The sequence below is a fragment of the Ammospiza caudacuta genome, chromosome 10 (assembly GCF_027887145.1).
Source record: "Ammospiza caudacuta isolate bAmmCau1 chromosome 10, bAmmCau1.pri, whole genome shotgun sequence".
Taxonomy (NCBI): domain Eukaryota; kingdom Metazoa; phylum Chordata; class Aves; order Passeriformes; family Passerellidae; genus Ammospiza; species Ammospiza caudacuta.
This window is the reverse complement of record NC_080602.1, coordinates 13,130,787-13,151,998: the sequence shown is the minus strand read 5'-3', so window position 1 is coordinate 13,151,998 and position 21,212 is coordinate 13,130,787. Positions and strand designations below refer to the sequence as shown.

Here is a 21,212-nt window from a genome sequence, read left to right as displayed (position 1 = left end):
AGAAAACTTCTTTCTGTCTTTCCCCTGTTTTTCTTTCTGTTCTCAGCTTGCATATTTTGACCTGCTATTAATTGCTGACTTACTCAAAATGACATTACGCTGTTGGCTTTGCTGTGTTTTTTCTGGCTGCTGTCTGAAAATGAGCATTTGTGTCTTGCTCTAACATAAAGGTAAAAGCATTCAATTTTAAAATATACGTATTTAAAATTGTATGCTAATTAATTATCAAAGTAGCCGAACAACTAAAAAATGTTTTTAGAGTGTAAAAGAGAAATAGAGGCAGTAATTAAAAAAAAAATGCTTTTGGCTATGCCTGTTCATTAAGATCAGACTGCCCCTATTGTTTTCTTTCTGTCAGCCTGTGTTTCCGTACCTTGCCCTGTGCTTTCAGGTAGGATGTGATTTTTGGTGTAAGCAGGAAGATCACTGCTGACACGGCTGCGTTGTCCTGGACACGCAGCGAGATGAAACTGCCGGCAGCGGTGGCGCTGCTGTGGGCTGGCAGCTGAATGTCTGTGCGTGACCGCAGCGCTGATCCCGCCTCTCTCTCTGTCCCTGACCCCGAGCAGCGAACTCGGGGTGTCTCATTCTGTGAAAGAGTTCTTCCCATCACATGATAACAAACGGTGTCTCTGTAGCGCTTCTGGGAGCGGCCTGACTTTGGTTTGGCGCCTCCTCCCCGCAGTTCAGCCGCTTCCTGGGGACCCTTTGCCCCTGCCCAGAGGAGGTTTCCTGGCCTCCTGTCTGCTGGCCCGTCGCTGCCCCGAGTACAGGCAAACAAAACGCCCGCGTTTTTGTAACATCCCCGTTCTCCGTGTGGAATTTGGGTTGCATAATCTGAGTGCCGAGCTGAAGGCAGTGTGGTTGAGTGTGGGGAAGGGAATTTCAGGCCGATGAAGCTGATCACCTCGCTCTCTGATATTCTGCAGCATTAGGAGTGTGTTGGGCACTTCAGTGACCTCCCTATTGTGTGAGAAGTTCTGCACCTACTCCTGCTTTATATTCTCACACAGGTGTTTAGTGTATCTAAATTGTGCATGGTTTTCCACTGTAAATGGGAATGGTTCACTGTAACCATGTGAAATTTCTTCTATGAGACTGAGCAATGCTTTTATTTAGCACAAGGAGGAGGAACATACATGTACAGGTATGCAGGAGCACAAATAATAGTTCACAAACTATTACTAAATGACTTATCTTCTTACTAGAAACCTGATCTTTTGGATTTTAGCTGAAAGATAAAGATGGGGAAGTAACTTGAGTTTTTTTCCCATAGCTGCAAGTGAGGGTTGTTTGTTTCTTTCTTTCTTTAAATGTTCTTTGGATTTTAATTTGAATCCTCTTATATTTGAATGTGATTTGAGTGAGTCAGGCTAGGACTTGATACTGTTGAGACTTTTCTTCATTGTGAAAGAAGGTTTTAACATTTTTATATGTTTAGTAATGCTTACTAGGAGACTTGCTTCCTTGCTTTGATAAAAATGTAATTGAAATTTCCTTAATATTTTCTTAATTTTTAGTTTAGTTAAATGTGTGTTAGCTCAATTTAAAACAAAACATTTTAAGTAGTATAATGGAAAACTTTTTCCCCTTCTATCTGATTTCATTTTGGCTAGAATGCTGTTTTCCTAAAATATGCAGTAAAGATGTCTTACAAATGAAAGTTATGCAACATATTGTTAAATAGAATTTTTTTTTGGTAACAGTTAAGAGTTTACAGCAAATTTAGTGCACATATGAGCTTCTTTTAATAAGGCAGAGGGAAGGAGAGAAAGAAAAACTTCTTGAAATTAAGTTTGAAAAACAAATGGGAGTGTTCTTTAAAACGTGGGCAGTAAAACCAGCTGGCTTCTAAGTGTAGAACATGTCACTGGTTTTCAAAGCCTGTAATGTTCCTTTTTCCTGCATTCTTTGTTTAGAATGGGACTTTTGTCTGCTCAGGGGTTAAAAAGATACTCTTGCAGCATTTACTTCCTTTTCCAGTCACCTGACTATTAGGCCTGATGTGTCACAGCAGAAGGTTCATGTTCTACAAGGAAGGGGTTTCTCATGCTGGTGTGTGAATTGTTGCTGGTTTTCTCTTCGCATGTTGCTGCTAGTGCAGACTGCCCAGCTCTCTTCTGCTGCAATTGTCAGGTTCTTTAAGGAGCAAAATGGGAGTCCCATTGCTAAATCATAATTAAACAGGACACTGAGAGATTTTTAAGGCAAAATTAAGGTAAAGGTATGGGAAAGGAAAAGCAGTCCATCTCTTGTAAGAGTATTATTGTGGGGTTTTTGCATAGGCTCGTGTGTCACATGGCACAGCATGGGTATGTGTTTATCACCAAGTGCTTGTGTTTGTGGGATTATTTCCTCAGCACAGTGTCAGTGTACCACTGATGCCACAAGTTTGTAAATATTGTTCCTTCTTCCTGAGTGGAGCAACAGTGGGGTTTTTTTTATTCAGTTTAGCTTGTTTTGGTTTGGCTGACCCATTGTGTGAATATACAGTGAACTGACCGGAGGCCAGTTAGTCCAGAGATGTTTCTGCGCAGGTCACTGTGTTATTGAGGTCTGTAATTGGGCCAGTAACATGGCAATGCTGCTGCAGCTCTTTCTGAGAGCTGAGCCCAGGCTGGCAAAGGCTGTGGAGACTATTGCAAATAGTTTAGTGACCCTAATCTTGTTTCTAGTCAATGTGCTTTTAACAGAAGAACTAAAGCATTTCTCTTAATGTGCTGATACTTGGTGACCTTTTCTTTAGTGCAGCAGTGAGGGGCTATTTTAAACCCTGGCTGTAAGCACAGCTCTGTAGCAGCCCTGGCCCGGGGTCACTCACGCTGTGTTCATCCCGTGGCTGTGCTGCTGCCGCATCTCTGGCGGACGCTGCATCTTGCAGGTTTCTGAACTTGGCTGCTTTACAGAAACTGCTTCCTGTGTGTCTCTTCCTTTTCCTGCTGCTTTTTTCTATTACCAGTTTTACAGCTATGCAATGTGCTGTTTAAACAAACCCATTCATTCCACAGGTCTGTTGTATATTTTTACATAGCTGTAACTTTCCTTCAGTGACAGTCTGCATCTTTGCTGTGTAAGAAATGCAGTGTTTGCCAGGAGCAGTCATGCTTCACACAAGTGTGCTTGGAGTCAGTTTTCAATAAGGAAAAAACTTCAAGCACGAAAAGTACATATTTGCATAATAATGGGGGTAGGATGGAGTGGGGACCCTGTGGTGACAGAACACCAAATTGATTAGCCTTATCCTGCTCATTCTATTTGGCATAACTCAGTGAACCTTACCTGGGTGATTTGCAAAAAGTGCAAGCTGCACGGATGTCTGAGAGTTCTCCAAGTTATGTATGAGTCTTTACTCTCCTGAGGATGGATTAATAATTCCTCTTGGTTTAAAGAGGGCTTTGCAGACTGTGTAACACATGAGTATTCAGGTTTTACTCAGAGAAATCATTCTGTAAAAGAATTCTTCCTATTACATGATAAAAAATTTGGTTTCTGAGTTTCTGAATTAAGATGATTTTGATGTAAGGTGGCAAATAGCCTCAGTTAAGATTGTGGCGTTGCAGCTTTGCTTTCCCTTTTCTTTTGACGCGTTAGTGTCGTCTTTGCCTGACCACTTGAATTTATTCTAAAAATACAGCAAATTGAGGCAGTTGTTAACTGTTTCAGTAGCCAAACTTTTGTCCAAACTGAGAAAGCAGCCTTGGTCTGTATACCACTAAATAAGACAGATCATTTTTTTAATAGGGTTACAGTGTGTGAACGTAAGTTTAATCCAAAGTAAGGGATGCTAATGTAATGCTCTCCTCTCTTTTTTAAGTAGTGCTTAAAGAAAAACAAATCAAACCTCCAAATCACAATTGGAAAACTGATTATGGAGCTAATATATCAGTACCTATACGAATGAAACTTGTTCCTCATGATTTAGTGTGTGTGACCCGAAAGTCCAGAACACCCAAATCTGTTTCAGGGATCATCTTCCAGGGCTGTGTAATGTTCTTCAAATTGAAAAGGGATTTGCTGCGGATCACTCTCTCTCACTTCTGGCCTACTTTGAAGCTTACTGTATTCATGTCAGTACCCCATCTGAAAGGAATAATGTGCAGTGTCTTTATACATGAAGCCAAACTGTCTACCTCTAGTTTAGATTATGAGTAGTTCTGGACAGTGACTGCGATTTTGCTGTGCATTCCATGGTGCCTGTTTGATAAAGTCCTAAGTAATGCCTGAAACTTCCAGTCTAATTTAATTTATGAAGTAGGAGGATGATAACTGCTTCAGGATCTGAACTGAGGAATGCCTGGAGAGCCAGGCTTCAATGCAGTTATCTGCTGAGCCAGCCTCAGAGAAATACAGAATGCAATCTCCAGCAATGTCTTAAAAAAATCAGTTGTGTAATTCTCTGAGAACAGAGCAATTGGAGGTCACAGATTTAACTCTGGATTCTGTGTTTAATCTTAGTGGGAGTCACTTCCATGTGGTGTGAGTTCATTGTGGGTGGAGATGTTTGTGCAGAAGATAAACTACACATTTCTGATGTGATGCAATTGGGGCAAAGTTCTTCCTAAAAGTTAAAGTAAACAAATGAACCATCTTTTCCTATTCCCTGATAGGAAAGATGGAAAATTTTAGTGTATGTGAATTTTTTTTTTGGTATTGTGCAGAGGTCGGACTTGTTTGCTGGCTTTGTTCAGAACACTTAAATCTGCAGAATGAGCACTCCTCCAGTATAATTTAACACTTGACAAACAAGCAGTACAGGTATTTAAAGTACCTGAATGTGAAATGGTAATTGTCTGGTAGGGGTGGAAAGTAGGAGTAATAGTTTCCATCATAATGCTTTGACCTACTGGTTGAGAACCAGTTCCATGCATAGATGATAACATAGTGAAAGCAAACATGTTATTTCACAGTGGGAAATTTCTGCTAGGATTTTAATCCTAGGATGACCTTTTTTGTGTTCCTGACATGGAAAGTGTAAAGTAATGCTTTCTTCAAACAGCACTTAAACACAGATTAAGTGCATGAATGGTTTTGGCTTCTTTTTCTTTGCTTCTGGTTAATATTTTACATTGCTGTTTGTAAATTCAAGCAAATAATATTGGATCAGGGTAGACCAGTGGTTCCTTTAGCCCATTTTTAATTTGTCATAGCTGTTTTTAAGATCTTCCCTTTCTCTTCTGTTTGCCAGTGTTAAATTTTGGGTTTCTTGGTAATGTTTTGGTTGAATTAGACAAACTTCTTCCATGTTCCTGAGTTGAAATGTAAATCAAAGCAGCTCTACCTGACTGCCCTCTCTCTATTGCAGGATGACCATTACAGCTGTGGGAATAAGCAGCTTTAGAAATAGAAAAATTGGGTTTTGCAGAACCAATGCCAGATAGCTGAGACCTGTGAGAAAATCTGTTTCTCCAGTAAAGTATCTGAAGGAAGCAGTTCTGGAGTCTTGAGTAAAGACTTTGAAGGAATTACTTCATAAAATATTTCTGGAGAATGTGCCTTTCCCCCCACATAACACTGCAACATTCTCATTTTAAACGTGCCTTGGTTTTTTAGCTTTTGAATTGAAATGCAGCAGCTATTTGTAATAATAAAGTCAAATGCAGAAAAAAGTTGTTTAAAAAGCAGTGTACTCTTTTTTTCCCCCACCCGATTTAAATCAAAAAGGTAAAATCTGGTAGTGGAAAAATGTATTAACTCTTCTAAATAGCTGAGCTTGCCAGTTCTCTGCTGAATCAAAATTGACCCCTTCCATTAAAAATGAGCATTTAATTTGATAAAGAAACCACTTTTCTTAGCCTGGTTTTCTCTGATAGTAAACTGTTAAGATCCAAGACTATGTACCGTGGTTTGTAGCTTGGTGAGCTGTATTTTGGGTTTTGCTACAAGTCCTGCATTAGCCTGCTCAGATGATCCTGTCCTGGAGCAGCTTCGGCGCTGCTTCAGTTCTTGTTTTAAGGTGTGACTCCAGAAAGGGAGGGCTGTTCTCAGCCTTTCCCACAATGAATAACAATATAAGTCATTTACATGTACAGCCAGGGTCAGTCCTGTTCTCTTTGCCTTTCTACCCCCTGGCCTCACAGACCCTCAAGCTCCCAATGCGTTTTCTCTCCTCTGTGACTCTCTTCACTGGCTGTTCCAAGCAGCAGAAATTTATGATGTGTAAAATTTAAGGGTGTGGTATCATATGCTTTAGTATTTTGGGGATAATCGAAGTTGTATTTTATTTTTGTTTTCTGGCCTTGTAGCAGTGCACTTAGCATTTTATTTTAATTTTCTCACAATATTAGTCAGGTATTATCCATATTTTAAATTTTCTAGATTTAAAATATGACAGCCAAAAACATAGATAACATCTTCTGATGTCCTGAGTAGGTTGTGAAGCACAGCAGTGGTGTTACATTTTAACTTTTCAGCTGCTTGTGCAGGACTGAGGGTGAAGTCATTATGGATAAATTCTGTATCAGCACTGCAGAGTAGGAATTCACATTGTATAAATGGTCTGTATTAGTATGCATTGCCCAGTGATTTATTCTGTGTGCTGCATTATCAGATTGCCATGCTTCTTGCAAGATCTCCTGTAAAATGGTTTCTTGTAGAACAAGTTTTATGAAACATAAGCGCCATAGCTTTTTATCCTGTGTTCAAAAGAAAAAATTGGAAGGTTTGCCATGTTTTTGTCATTCTGATATTGTGTTTTAAGGTCAAGTAGACTTCATTTGTTTGACACTTTTTTTTTTTAAATCTTTTCTAGTGTGCCGGTCAAATAAAAGTCCTTGGGTCTGTCTGACGTGTTCGAGTGTCCATTGTGGAAGGTGGGTACAGCGTTAGTGTGCAAATCTAATCACACCTTTATCTTTCTCCTTTGTTGCTTCACTCTGAGGCAGTTAGTTCAAAATTTCCCTGAAATAAACCTTTAACATTGTATGTTTATGCTTAACATGGTTCTTTGCTACTTTAGGAGAGTCCAGAGATTATATTCAAGATATGGGGCTTTTATTTCATTGGGTTTTTAAAGTAAAATGGGCAGCAAATTTGATTGCTCGGTTCCAAAAGTGTGTGGAGAGCTGATAGTTTAGTGGGTTATTGTAAAGTTCCATTCTGTGGAAGATGTTTCATTTGTGATAAGATGAACACATAAGAGTTGTTGCAAAGCCACAAGTTGGCACAGCTTCTTTTGAGAGAAACTGCAACTATTTAGCTGAGACTGAAAATAGCTTAAATGTACTGCAGGGTAGTTTTGGACCTAAAGTTATTGCCATAGCATGTAAGGAGTAGCTGCCCTCAGAATTCCTTCTGACTTCACCTTGATGTCTGTATTAGTTGAAGTACACCAAATAAATTGTGAAGGAATTGTATAGTCAATGCTGTAATTTATATGTCAGGATAATTGTAGAAAGTGTGCTGCTACATAAATGTTTGAGATGCACATATTACTGGAATGCAGTTAGTATTGACATTTAGGCAGTATCTGAGGTGTGAACATGATTTCTTCTGTTGGGTAACATCTGTGCTGTGTGCTGTTATTCTGGGAAAGCATCATTAAGCATAGTGATTTTGTCTTTTAAAGTGGTTTGCATAAAACTCCAGGTTTTGGTTGTTTGATCTGGGAATCAGTAAGTGCTACAGGTTTAATAATGTGTCCTATTAAGAGTTTTTGACACTGACCCTTTTTCCCCTTCTGTTTACCTATTTAATACATTTATACTTGGTGGGAGCTAAGAGAGGGGGAGATACTTCATGGTGTGCAATAAATAATTGGAATATTTTAATTGTTACTAATCTTAAAAAAATTACTACTGTCTCCAAATAGCCTTTCTTATCTGCAGTTGGTAGATATTGAGTCAGTTATTTATGCAGGTTTTTTTGTCTTTCCAGACAGCTCCCATCCTGAGAATGGAAAATAATTGAACGAGAAAATAAAATACACCTTAGGGCTCTTTTTTTTTTTTTAATTAAAGGTGCTTAATTTCCTGTTTATCAAACTTTGAGCGTGAAAATGCTCATTGTGTCAGCAAAAGAGCTGCAGGATTTCAGATTTCTTATTCCCTTATGTAACAACAAGCTCCAGAGCCCAAGTTCATGAACTCGATGTCTGTAACATTGAATCATGCTGCAGGGTGGGAACGCTGAAAATGGGAGCCAGCTCTATGTTAAAGGGATCCCAAATACAAGGGCTGGGGGAGAAAAGGTAGAGCTGTAAGAGGAGTGTATGTGAAGGCAGTGCAGAGAACTAAGGGCACTGCAGGTGTGGGAAAAGGGGGTGCAGGATTTTCTCAGTTGTGGAAGTGCATTGATCTGTTAGGAGCACAGATCCTGGGATTTGGTCAAGGAGATGGAGGGGCCAGTTTGGACCACAGGAGAGAGTAAAGGGGGAAAACATTACAAGATTTGGCCAGTGTTTTCACACAAATGAATTGTCTTTCTAATGCTGTTGTAAATATTGGATGCCTTTTTTATTCCTGTTTTTTTTAATGAAAAAAAATTATTAGCTCTTCAGAAGTATAAATGTCTTTCTTTTACATTTATTTCAGATATGTGAATGGCCATGCAAAAAAGCATTATGAAGATGCACAGATTCCTATGACCAATCATAAGAAAACAGAAAAACAGGAGAAAGTTCAGCATACTGTGTGTATGGATTGCAGTAGTTACAGTACATACTGGTAAGGGTTTAAACACTGTAATTTGACAACTTTTTATATACTAGAAGGTGAAAACATCAGACACTTGTGCAGTATTATATTACACACGTTTTTTAGCATTTCATCTTTTGCTTTCCAGACTTGTCTTTTTGGAACACTCTGCTTTTCCATGTGTATTGCAGCACTGTACAGTTACTGGCTATAACTAAACTCTCACATGTCAATTGTCTCAAATAGAGAAGAAACCTTCTGAAATAAGTGCTATGGGGTTAGGAGTTGTTTCTTTTTGCTTTGGGGTATGTGGAGACCCAAACCTCTTAATTGCAAAAGCTGTTTGGTTGGTGTTGCTCCTTCCATCAAGCTGGTGAGCCTTTCACATGTCCTTTATTTGTCAGAATTCAGAAGGTAAACTATTACACTAGTTCCTGTCCTAGAGATCTGAATTTGAGTTATGTTTGTGCCTGTACTTTCTGTGATTCTGGGAAAGTGGCTGATCCTGTCAGGAAGCAGCGTCAAGTCTCTAACAAGAGTAAGGAAAACAATCAGAAATGTTTCTTTAAACAGCACAGTGGCCTGGGCTGATTCCTTCTGTGGGGTTCTTGGTGTGATATGCACTGTTTAGGGAAACTTAATATTGATGCTGCTAATGTTGCATTCCCCATGGTCCTTGTTCCCAGAGGGCAAAGACTGGGAGTCAGTGGAAAGCTCTGCTTTTTGCCTCAGCATCCTCCATCCTCTTTCCCCTTCAGCAGACGTGTTGACAGGTGCTTCCCCATTTGCAGCTGCTCCAGGTTTCCCATGTGTTGTTACTTGTGCAGTATGGCAGAGCAGGATTTGAGCAGTGTAAACCTCAGGGAAATCCCTGTTACAGTCTTGTAAAATTACTGGATAGGTGGCTGCTCTAATGGGTATTTTATTCAAATAGTTGGGTGTCTTTTGGGTAGTTCATTAAGGAAAAAAAAGTCTGTTTTATGAAGTAGTTTTATGAGAAATGCTTTTGTAGCAAATATTTTTATCCCCTGTAAGTAAAACCCCAGTTATGTGATTTCACCTGAAGAAATGTTGTTCAGAGCAACTAAAAAACTGCTTAGATAGTGGAAGCAGCTGTAGGTATTTAAGCATAGACTAAAGGTTTGAGTAGCTTTGTGATGTAGGGGAATTTTGCATTGTTTGCATTTTATTTTAATCACTGGCATTTTTATCTGCTCCTGTGTGAATACATGAGAAAACAGACATGTTTTCCAAGGGGTAAATTTGCACAGGTTATCAGCATTGCAACAGCTATGAGAAGCTGGTTTCACTTTCCCAATCAATACTGCTAGTAGCTGAGTTCTCTGTTGTGGCTTTTTGTTTTGTTTGAATTATACCCTGTCTTCCAGTCATTCTGAAGGTAATAATCTGTGGAGGAATTTAAGCAGGGTATTTGAAGTCTTTGATTATATCTCCATTATGACAAATAGTGTTCTGAACTTGCTGAGGCTTGGTGAGTTACAGCAGCAAGCCCGAGCACCCTGCTGACCTTATCCCAAACCCTGTGTGGGCCTTGCAGAATGCCAGCAGCCAGACTGGGGGCTGTGGGATGTGCTACTGACCCCAGCCCTGCACCTGGGCAGCTGTGTGTCTGTGGGAGCACAGAAGGGAAGCAGCTCAGCATGTCATGTCTCTTCTGCTGTACTCGAGGGCTGAGTCATCTGTGGATGAACTGGAACTAATTGTAGCCAGCTTTGCCTTGGGGAGTTCCTGTTGTGTAGGTAATTCACCAGCAAATTATAACTCCTGTGCTAATGTGAAGGTGAACAAATTTCAAAAGCAGTTTTATCTTTGCTTTCATTTAGGATATTTCAGGTTTTTTCCACATGATAATCAGGGAAAGATACTTGAATTTGTTACTGTGCCCAGTTGAAATGAGCACAGAAGTTTAAAGATGAAACAGAAGGCATCCAGATCAACTTTTCCCCCTTTATTTTGGACAGTACTGTGGAGGCTGCTGCCAGTTAAAGCTAATAGTTGGCTAAATTTGAGACATAATTAGGTATTGTGGGGAGTGAATGGGCTTTCAATAGCTTTGAAAAGCCTATTTGTGAACTGCAGGGTAGACATGAATCCAGTAGGCAGTCCCGAGTTTATGCCATGGTGGTTCTTTTAAGTGAACTTTTATGTAAAGATGAATATTTTATGCTACCAGGGTGGGCTGCCTCAATAATTTGAAAGTCAATAAAATACCATCCTAAGACTTAATTGAATTTTATTTCTACTGTAAAAATAATGCGGATATTTTGATGCAGTGCTGGCTTTTATATTTTTACGTGCAGTTCTGTTTACTGCACAAAGTTGAGGATGATGCTCTTACTCCATTTTTATCTTCTGGATCCCAGTTTACTGTGTTCCTTGGCTTGCATGATGGTATCAGTGAACAGGCCTGTATGGGCTTTCTGAGAAGGCAGCATTTGATCCTTTGCCTTCCTTTGGCCATGCCATAACCTGTAATGCAGTCTTTGCAGAGGGTTTTCTTCTTTGCTTGCTCAGTCCTCCTATTCAACTGCAAGAATACTCAGTTTTACCATTGGAAAAGTTGAGAGAATTTGTTGATATTTTGTTACAAGAGTACAGCTCACTTCTTGATTCTTTGGTCGCTTTTGAGACAAAAGGTGCAATACTAAACACTCAGACTAATTATATTTGAGACCTAAACTGCTGAGAGAGTCCTGAATCCCACTTTTTGGAGGTACTCAGCCTTTCAGTTAGTTCTAAAGTACTACACACAAAGAGTTTGCAAGAAGTACAGATCTTTTTTTGTCTTCAAACTGTCAGAGGGTGCTTTCTCCTTCTGTGTTAGGGTTTTTTTTGTGCATGAGAAGTAAAATGATACATGTAAGAGCCCCACTTTCCTGAAAGAGGACTCTTGTAAATTGGTTTTCTCTGTGCTAGTGCACAGACAGTTGGCACTGAAGAAGAAAGGCTCCCCTGTTGCTATATTTGCATAATATGTTTCCTGTGTTCATTTAATCCCAGACACAGTGTGCAGGTCAGATTTCTCATCCATTACCCTCCTTGTTACCCCTTAAAGGGACACAGCTGTGTCAGGGGTGTGTGTGTGTGTGTATTCCTGGCTGGTGTAAAAATAACGAACTGTCAAGGACTTAGAAAAATTATTTTTTAGTCTCTGTGAAGAGGGTTCTCTTTAAAAAACAAACCAGACTTATTGTGCTGGTGCCATGAGCATTGGAAAATGAGGCTGCTTAGTTCTATTATTTTGCATTCTACAATCAGTGAAAATAAGAAGAGTCAAAAGCCTTTTATCCACACAGTAAAACCTGAGCTCTTTGTTGATTCACATAAGGTGTTGGTATAACTAAGGAAACCTTTTCTTAATTTTTGCTATCCTGTAAATTCTTCAAATCAAGTCAGGGCTTTTAAACACAGCATGAAGTTTGTCCCTGCTAAGCCCTGTAACAGCAGTGAGCACTCATGTTCCCAGAGCAGTGCATATATTCACTGGCTTAATGCCATTTTAGAAGCAGAGGAGGCTAGGTCTTGGAAGTAGCAGAGGTACTAAAAATAGAGTGTATAGAGGAAAATACTGTGCCAAGCCATATAAGGGACCCTCTGCAAGGTATAGAATTTGTTCTGTGTCATTGCTGTAGCTACTGTATCCAAAAAAGGTATTTGTTAATTTGCAATAATCCTGAGGATCATAAATTAAGCAGCTGTTTTGAATGGCAGCTTCACATATAGGATGTAATTTCTCAGCAGTTTACCCTTAAGGTGTGTGGGCTTAGCAAATTTAAGTTACTAAAACATTAACTACTTCTAAATCTGTTTACTTTGTTTATCCAAAATAGTTTGGAGATAATGCTGTTATTTCTAGTAGTGGTGCTGAATCCTCAGTGTTGCAAGAGAGGTTTTTAAAAAATCTGTCTACTAAAAAGAGAAATAGAAGATTGTCTTGATTCTAAGTGAAACTTTAAATTACTTTTCCAGTGTTGGAAGGACCCTGACATTTACTGATGTATTTGTTTTTATTCTTCCGTCTTGGGGCACGTACTAAAGTGGTGTGTAAAAATAAGGTTAATGTAATCTTCAGGGCACGGGAGCAATGAAATTATCTTTCAGCAATAAGTCTTCATTGAAGGTTTCAGTGAGCTTGTCCCTGCTTCCATCCCCTGTTTTCTCAAGAGTAGCTACTCCAGCTTTAGTGGCAGTGTGGCTGTGCTGGTGCAGCTGCCCCTGCTCAGCAGTCCCACACTGTACTGGCTGACTGGGCCTGAGAGCTGGCTCCTGTGGGAGTGCCAAATGCAGGAGCACCTCACCAGGTTTTTGTAGGTAGCTGAAAAAGCTGACAAGGACTACCTAAGATGTGGCTGAAAAATAACCACATTAACAGACTTCTTCTCCCTCCCAAACTAACTTGGTCTGTGGCCGTCTTTAAAAATGTAAAAGAAGAAATACTGGTGATCTTACTAATTTCTAGATCTTGTGCAAGTACCCATAATGTTGTCACAGCCCCCCATCTGGGTAGTAATTAGCATTGACTCCATGATTCCAGAAGGCTGATCAATCACATTCTTTTACTATACTTACTAAAAAACCCATTGCCCTTACAGACAGTCACGATACAGATGGAGCCAATTGGTCCTTCAATCCAAACACCACCACCACTTGCCAATTAAGAAACCATCCTTTGGTAAACACATCTCCATAACACATTCCACATGTTCACAACAGCAGGTGCAGCAAGTGAAGATAAGACTTGTTTCTCATTCTTTTCTCTGATCTTCTCTCAGCCTTGCCCAGGACAATGCCTAGGGAAGCTGTGTTTTCTGTCTGTGGCCAGAGAGCTGCTGCCACGCCATAACTGCTGTGTGCAATGTCTTGAGAGGCATCAGGTTAATTTCTCTTCTTAGAGGAAAAAATCAGAGGTACTGAACACACTGATCTGAGGGGCTCCATTCAGTGGCAAGGACCTTTACTTTCTCAACTCTGTAGCCTTTTCAAGAATGTAGAGTTCGTAGTAACACTGGCAATACCTGCAGATTTTTGCAGCAAAGAGTGTTGTGAATTCCAGTTGTGCCTGAAGTCAGTAGCTTCATTGAATTAGGAAGCAAATGTGTATCTGCTCCAGCAGAGGAATAGCCTGAGGTGATGATGATGATGATGTATTTTGCATTTGAGTCACTCTTGTGCCAAAGGGACAGAGACATAGCTACAGTTCTGATATTAAACATATCCAAAGTTAGTTTTCCTCACTTGTTCAGTTGCCTGCCAAAATTTGAAGCTGTAATTTGACACTTCCCAGTATGTACAGAAACTGATGAGTGATTGAATGATATTTGTGGTTAAGCACGAGGTGCAAGTTGCCACAGACTTCTGGACTGACTTTGGAACACTCAAGCGATCTCTTAGTCCATCATCTTCCCTGGTGTTTTTTCAATAGCACAGACTTTTTTTTGTATATATGTTTTGTATATATCTGTTCAGCACTTCAGGTTTCAGCGATAACTTACAATGTTAAAATAGTTTAAAAATTAATAAAAGCTTTGTATTCTGTTTACTAGGGGTCAGTTGATCTTTTCTGATGAATCTGTGGATGGACTAATAAGTCTGATTGTCATTACACTGTTTCAGTTTTTGTTGAACTAGAATTCTGCCTTGGGCCAGGCAGTACATCATGCTTTTGATTTATAATAAAGAACTAAACTAGCAGAAAACCCATGTAATAAGATGGTTCCTGTACCCTCTTCTGCTGGAGGGGGTTTCTTGGAGGAATCCAAGCTCAGTGTGAGGTGTTGTGCTCCACAGTTCCCATAATCTTTCACTGGATCCCTTTGGTGCTTTCCACACATAGACTTGTGTGATTTGATCTGCTTCACTGAGGTGCTTTGCATATTCTAAAAAATGTTTTTCTTGCAGTTATCGTTGTGATGATTTTGTAGTCAATGATACCAAGCTGGGCCTGGTACAGAAGGTCAGAGAGCACCTACAGAACTTGGAAAAGTAAGTAGTTTGTTTGCACCCAGACTGCCTTGGGCACACTTGTAATAGTGCATCATTAAGTGGTATTTGTTTCGTATGTGTATATGTATCTAATTACATCTGTCTTAATCCTTCTGTGTATCTGACACTGTGTTTAAAAACCTTTTCATCACTGAGAAGCAGAGGTGCAGAACAAATGGATTTGATTGATCATGATCGTATGTCTTGTTCTGTTGTCAGAGTTTTGTCAAAAAACCAGAATAAGCTTTTTTTATCAGAGAAATTCAAGAAGTGCAGGTGGAAGTAGTCTTCATATTAATTGTACAGTTTGATTTGCTAGTAAAAAGATTAGGAAGACTTATGAACTTGGAACTGCACAGAAAAGACATTTTTTCCTTTGTCTCTGTCTGGTGCTGTTCCACTGTAAAGCAGGTAATTGATCCTGGGTGGCATATGTGCTGTGGCCAGTCCTAGAGAGCAAAAAGTGCTTGCACAGTTGGCCTGCAAATCTTACCTAATGCCAAGCAGAAATATGGGTGCATTCAGTGCTTCCATGTACATCAGAAAGCCCCTGAGCTCACACAGGACTCCTGCTACGAAATTCCTGTGATCTGGGGAAATCTCTGGATCCTCCCTGAGCTAAGTATATCAATTACTTGGTAGGTTATATTAATATTTTCATTATTTTCCATCCTCTTTTGATGGTCTTGTCAGGTACATTATGAGATGTAAAGATGTTTAAGTATAATGAGAAATGAATTGGAAACATGCAAGCCATGTAACTTCTTGGGAGGTAAAAGATACAGTGCAGGCTTCCATTCTGTGTAATGGTAGTTTTTGAATGCTTGGAGGGCATTTTAATAAAAAAGAAAGGAAAAGGAAAAAACCTACCAACCAAACCTTGAAACAAGCTATGATTACAGCATCAAATTAAAGAGAAGTCATCAACTGCTTTAATTGAGGGGTCATTAATTTCCATTGATGTGCAAAAGACTAAGCAATAATTTTTGTAACTTAGTATTACAAATGTTAGAACTTCATGTATTTTTCTTTAAGTAAGAGACGTCAGTTGTAATACACAAGTACTAACATTCCACATATTCTTGATTTTTGGTAACTTAATTTTGTTGTGATTTTTTTAAAGTGGTATTTTTAAAGGCTTAGATGATTTTCCTGACAGAAGAACTTAATTTCTTTGACCTAGGAGAAGGATGAGTATTTTAGATGACAAGTAGCTGCTACTAAGGCCACTCTTGAAGGCACACATCCCTGAGCAGAACACCCTACATAAACTTACTGATGGGCTGTGCCCTGAGAGAGGTGCAGCCAATTTCATACTGCAGCAATGGGGAGCCTGTTTGCTGTCAGTGACAACTGGTGACAGATGGAATCACTTTGTTAAACATGAGTTGATTTTCTCTGGTCCATTCCACACAATACGTTGTTTTTCTGGTAAATAACCATTTATAATTTTTTTTCCAACAGTTCAGCCTTTACATCAGACAGACATAGGAAAAGAAAACTATTGGAAAACTCATCTCTGAACAGCAAGTTATTGAAAGTAAATGTAAGTACAACAGATCTGGTACAGTGAGTTAAAAGGGTTTTTGTAAACCTGCTGAGGTTTATGGTTGGCCTAGACCCAAATTGTTCTTGGTGCTCTTTAGCATCTTCTGACCACACACCTGAGAAGCCCTTTCACACAGAAACATGGCTGATGCTCTGCTGCATTTCTGCTGATGTAGACTGAGCCTTCCTGGGCTTTAGAAGGGTTTCATGTCAAGACAGAGCTTTGGTTTTCTGAGCAAATAAGGAGCTTTTGTTGTTTTCTGTTTTTTTGGGTTTTTATTGTCCCAGGTGCAGAAGGCAAAGGAGGAGGTACATTCTTGAGGAAGGCTAAGAGTAATTGTTAGGAAAAAGTAAAAAATGTTACCAGTTTTTTAAAAGAGCTCAGAAAACTTGCTTTCAAGAGGAACTCTGGACTGTTTTTAAGCTTTTCTTCTCCTCATTTCATCTTCCTGCAATTTTAACTTCAGATCTGCAGATAGCACCCAGGAGAGGAGGATCCAGCCCTGGCTAGATGGCCAAAGGGCTGCATCATTTCTTCCAAACAAAGAATGTTGCAAGTCAGATGTCTCTTTTGTGCAGATTGGATTACAGGAGTTTTCATAATTTCTTCCAGAATTTGAGGATGGAGAGGGGAGATACTGACCCAGCTGTATTCAACTGGTTAATTTTCACCCTTGGGAAAATGGGGGTTAGATGGAGCAGGGCTTTTGGGCTGTGGGACAGCAATGTCACCAAAAGCAGCAGGAACAACTGCCCGAGGGGATCCTGGGGTGGAGCAAAGCAGTTGGTTGCTGTTGGCAAAGTCTGGAGGGGTTTAGTTACTTTAAAAGATGCACTGGTTGTCTGAATGTGCTGTCTGCACTTCCTGCACTGTCCCAATCTTGCAGAGATTGAGGAAGCCTAGGAGAAATAGTGGGGCTTTCTTGCTATGGCATCATTTCTGTTTGGAAAACTGAAAGCCAGTAAAAACCAAAAGAAAAATTCCAGGCAACATTTAGATAAGGACAAGACAGACTTAGAAAGCTTGAACTAAATGCTTATTTTATTCTTCCTACTCTTTGCTGTTTTGTCAGTTTTATTAATACTTCAGTATTGCCTCTAACAACAGATTCTTTTTTATTGTTGGCTTATTGAAGCTTATCTTGAACTGCAGGGGCAATGCTGCATCAGTGCTGTGCTGTAGCACTTGGGGCAAGAGAGAAAAGAATGTGCTCAGGACACTGTGGTGTTTGCACTTTAAGACACTAAAAGATTTTAAAAGCCCAGCTTTTAAATTCTGTTAGAATAATGAAGAATGCCCAGAAATTTGATGATCTTCCAGTGTGGTATTTTGTGGACAGTGGAATGTGTCCAAATGGTGCAGATTCTAGAATCAGATATGCAGTGTTGTCCACATTTTTCTTCCCTTTCCTCCCCACCCACCCTGGAGATAATTTGGTGAAAAGCAGGCACATCTGTGGGTTCATTGTTCTAGGCTGTAAATGATGTGTATTTTGCTTCTCTTTTTTCCTCTTATTTGCACAGTCTAACTTGACTGTTTATTTCCCAAATAAATGCTGTTGTCTTGTCTTTCAAAAACCCTTCTGGCCACCACAGAATCCCACTGATACTCACACTGGTGACTTAAAAACAACCTGGAGGTGGCCATACTGTGCATATTAGACATGGGAAAACAGGGATGAAGATTGGTACTTTAATTTTTCAAAGGCACTGTAGGAAATTGCTGTCCAGTTCTCACTGAGCACTACTGGAGTGTGAATATGTAACATACACACACACACAAATCCTTGGCAATAAGAGCCTGTGATTAACTGTATTGTCCTATTCTAGATTTATTTGCACAGGAAAAGATGTAGTATGGTTTTCTCTTGACAGGAATGAGTAAGAAAGAGTTTTCATGTCAAGATGGAGCTTCAGGGCAGTTTAAGCTGCTGCTGAGGGGTTGCTTTAGCCTTGCAGCTGCACTCAGTGTAGTTGTTATTGTTCAGATCTGTGCTTGATCCAACAGTGCTGGCTCTGCAGGAGGGAAGTGGTGGAGCAGTGATAAATGTTTCTGTAACATAACTGTTCTCATTCTAGGGAAGCACCACTGCCCTTTGTGCCACAGGCCTTCGGAACCTGGGGAACACTTGTTTCATGAATGCAATCCTTCAGTCACTCAGGTACCTTCCCCAGCTCTCCCACTACTCTCAGGGAGCTTGTGTGCTGTACATTGGGCAGGTGAATTTGGCATGTTCCCACTGGACAGAGGTGTATCTGAATTTGCAGGAGTGGGTGTGCATGGGTTGATAAAGTTGTGTTTCATGGTGTGAGGCACATCCTGTGGTACAGCATTCCAGAGGAAACGTGCCGTGTCCTTGGCAGACCAGGAGAGTGCCGAGCTGGTAAAATAAGTTACCTTCCTCAGCAAATGCAAGTCTGGGTTGTTAGGAAATGATAGCTCAGTCTGGCAGGGCATCTCTTAGTCAAAGCAGAGCCAAAATGTAATTATTTTAGGAAGCTGGGATGACAGTGATATTTGCAGATCTGTGCAGCTACTGACAGAAGGTATTTGTTGTAGTGTTTCTTGTCTCTTGAACTGTTTGCGATTGCCATCCTGTATCACTGCATGAGGTGGTGTTTATGCATTTCAAAGAACAAGCTCCAGAATACATAATATTATCCTTTTTCTCTGCCCTTTAAGGATTTCTTTCTTATTTCGTTTTTCCTAGTAACATTCAGCAGTTTTGCTGTTACTTCAAAGAGTTGCCTGCAGTGGAGCTGAGGAATGGGAAGACGGCAGGGCGGCGAACTTACCACACCAGGAGCCAGGGGGATAACAATGTGTAAGCTGTGTGCCTTGTGAGCTCTTAGCTGTGCAGGAAACAGCAGGTTTGGGCTGCTGGGGCCACTGGACACTTTTGATCTTGCACAATTCACAGGGGACAAGGGCACAGAAAATAGTTGTCTACAAAGAAAGAAACTCGTATCACTTGCAGCTTGCTGTTACAGGTCTGATGCTGCAGGGAGAGGCAGTCAGGTACATCAGGTAGTGCTGGACTGTGACATGTTAAATCATGTTAAGAGTCCTCTTGATATGTGCTGCAGACATTATGCTCCTGACTTCCAGCTAAAATAGGGTCATGAGGATGTGACTGCAAGTCAACCTACTGTGACTGCTACTACAGAAAGTTCAGGAGTAAGTGATTGATGATCTGTAGGTTGCTTGAGCAAGTGTTAAAAGGATGTTAGCAGAGTCTGCACTAAAATGCCAAACAGTGAATAGGTGTTCACATGAGTCCATCCTGAACATCTGAAATATAATTTTCCAAATCTGTGTGCCTTCAACAATTGTGGGTAGGATTTTGGACATAAAATCTTTGAAGCTACTGGAAAGGATATTTACCCAGTTGTTACAGTCTTAACCCAGCTAATGTCTGATACTTGTACCATTGAACAAGTAAACCTCTAAGGGTTGTAAACAAATGCACATTAAACACCAGCTCTTACTTTCTTTACAGTTCACTTGTGGAAGAATTCAGAAAGACACTCTGTGCTTTATGGCAAGGAAGCCAAACTGCATTTAGTCCAGAGTCTTTATTTTATGTTGTTTGGAAAATAATGCCAAATTTTAGGTAAGTTTTTTAAAAAATAACAGTATTCTTGATTGCAACCAAATATTACTGTTGTCCTACTCTAAAATTGACTGCATCCATAGGATGCGCTCTGTGTAGCTTTCCATATCCCTACAGATGTGCTTTGAAAAGGATCTTTGCTTTCATCAACAGTTTTCTGTTCATCAGCAGTGCTTGCTTTTTCCTTCTGCCCTTCTGCCACATGTAGCAGTTTCAGAGAGAATAAGATCTCACAGGAGAAACAGTGGTAGTTGTACCTTTGAGCCAGTGCTCCAGAGGAATCAAGCTATTGACTGGTTGGTAAGTGCCAAGTGCAGGGTGTTGAGTGAACCCAGGCTTGGCTGCAGTAAGAAAATGATGTAGTCAGATTGATAGATACAGCACCTACAGGTCTGAATGCAAACATACTGGCTGAAACTTCCTTGATTCTCTCAAAATACAGTAGTCACCAGCTGGACATGATATAAGGACTAGAAGAGAAAAATTCTGTGCCTAATAAGCATTTTGGGCCCATACTTACAGAACAGACGATAAAGTGGTAAAGAAGGTTACCCAAGTAAAGCCAAGTATCGTTCCTCTGGAAGGTCTCCCTGTCCTGACCCCTGAACCTCTTTCAAAGGAGCACTGAAACCTGTTAGGATATATTGTGATGAAGGTAAGTTGCTGTTGTAGTTTATCGTAGTTTGGTTTTAGTTAAGGAAAAAATCCACCAACTATGGAAGTAATTCCCTATAAAAACCTTAACAGCTTCCTTTGGACCCGACAAAACCACTCAGCTAGCTAATTTTAAATATTGACACCCTGTTAAACCACTTTAAAAAGTGAAATATGCCTCTTAAATCACCCATTAACAACATAATCCCAATTCAGAAGCACAGAAACAGCTGAAAGCAATGCTGTGAGCCTCTGTGGCCACTGCCTGGCAGAAACCATGTGACCAACAAGAAAAAGCCATTTCCTAGTGCAAAGCCCAAATAAAATTAACTCATTCAGTGCTATAAAATTCCATTTGAAAACAAAGAAACCTGCCAGCACCACTTCTACCAAATAAAAAAAAAAGAAAATTTAAAGCACATAAAAAGAACAACATAAAGAAACCAACGCTGATAAGAAAAAAGAGCCAAAGCCCAAATGAGGAAAAAAAAGCCTTAATCTTAAGTTAAAATTCTATTTTAAAGCTATGATGGAGATATAATTAATACATCAGACTCTTTTTCCCTATAACTCATGAAATGCCTTGGAGAGATGTAGTGTTGTAACCACAGGCATGAGCAGGAGCACCAATACTAATGCAAGCAGATGTTGAAGTAGCTGTAATTTGATGAAAAGTTTAGAGAGTAATTAAAAAAATGAAAAACCTTGCCCCAGGGATAGAAGAAGAGACCTCTATTTCTCAAAAATAAAGAAAATTTTTGTC

The 21,212-nt window shown here is 39.9% G+C and overlaps 1 protein-coding gene across 2 annotated transcripts in view; it reads left to right on the top strand.

Annotated features, from left to right (window-relative positions):
- USP3 (ubiquitin specific peptidase 3) overlaps positions 1-21,212 on the top strand; it is a 38,418-nt gene that overhangs the window by 7,791 nt on the left and 9,415 nt on the right. For both annotated transcript variants that reach the window (XM_058811334.1, XM_058811335.1), the window contains exons 2-8: positions 6,749-6,809; positions 8,529-8,660; positions 14,550-14,633; positions 16,098-16,179; positions 18,261-18,343; positions 18,893-19,006; positions 19,682-19,795. In XM_058811334.1, the coding sequence (XP_058667317.1) occupies positions 6,749-6,809; positions 8,529-8,660; positions 14,550-14,633; positions 16,098-16,179; positions 18,261-18,343; positions 18,893-19,006; positions 19,682-19,795 (670 nt within the window). The remainder of the gene's footprint in view (positions 1-6,748; positions 6,810-8,528; positions 8,661-14,549; positions 14,634-16,097; positions 16,180-18,260; positions 18,344-18,892; positions 19,007-19,681; positions 19,796-21,212) is intronic.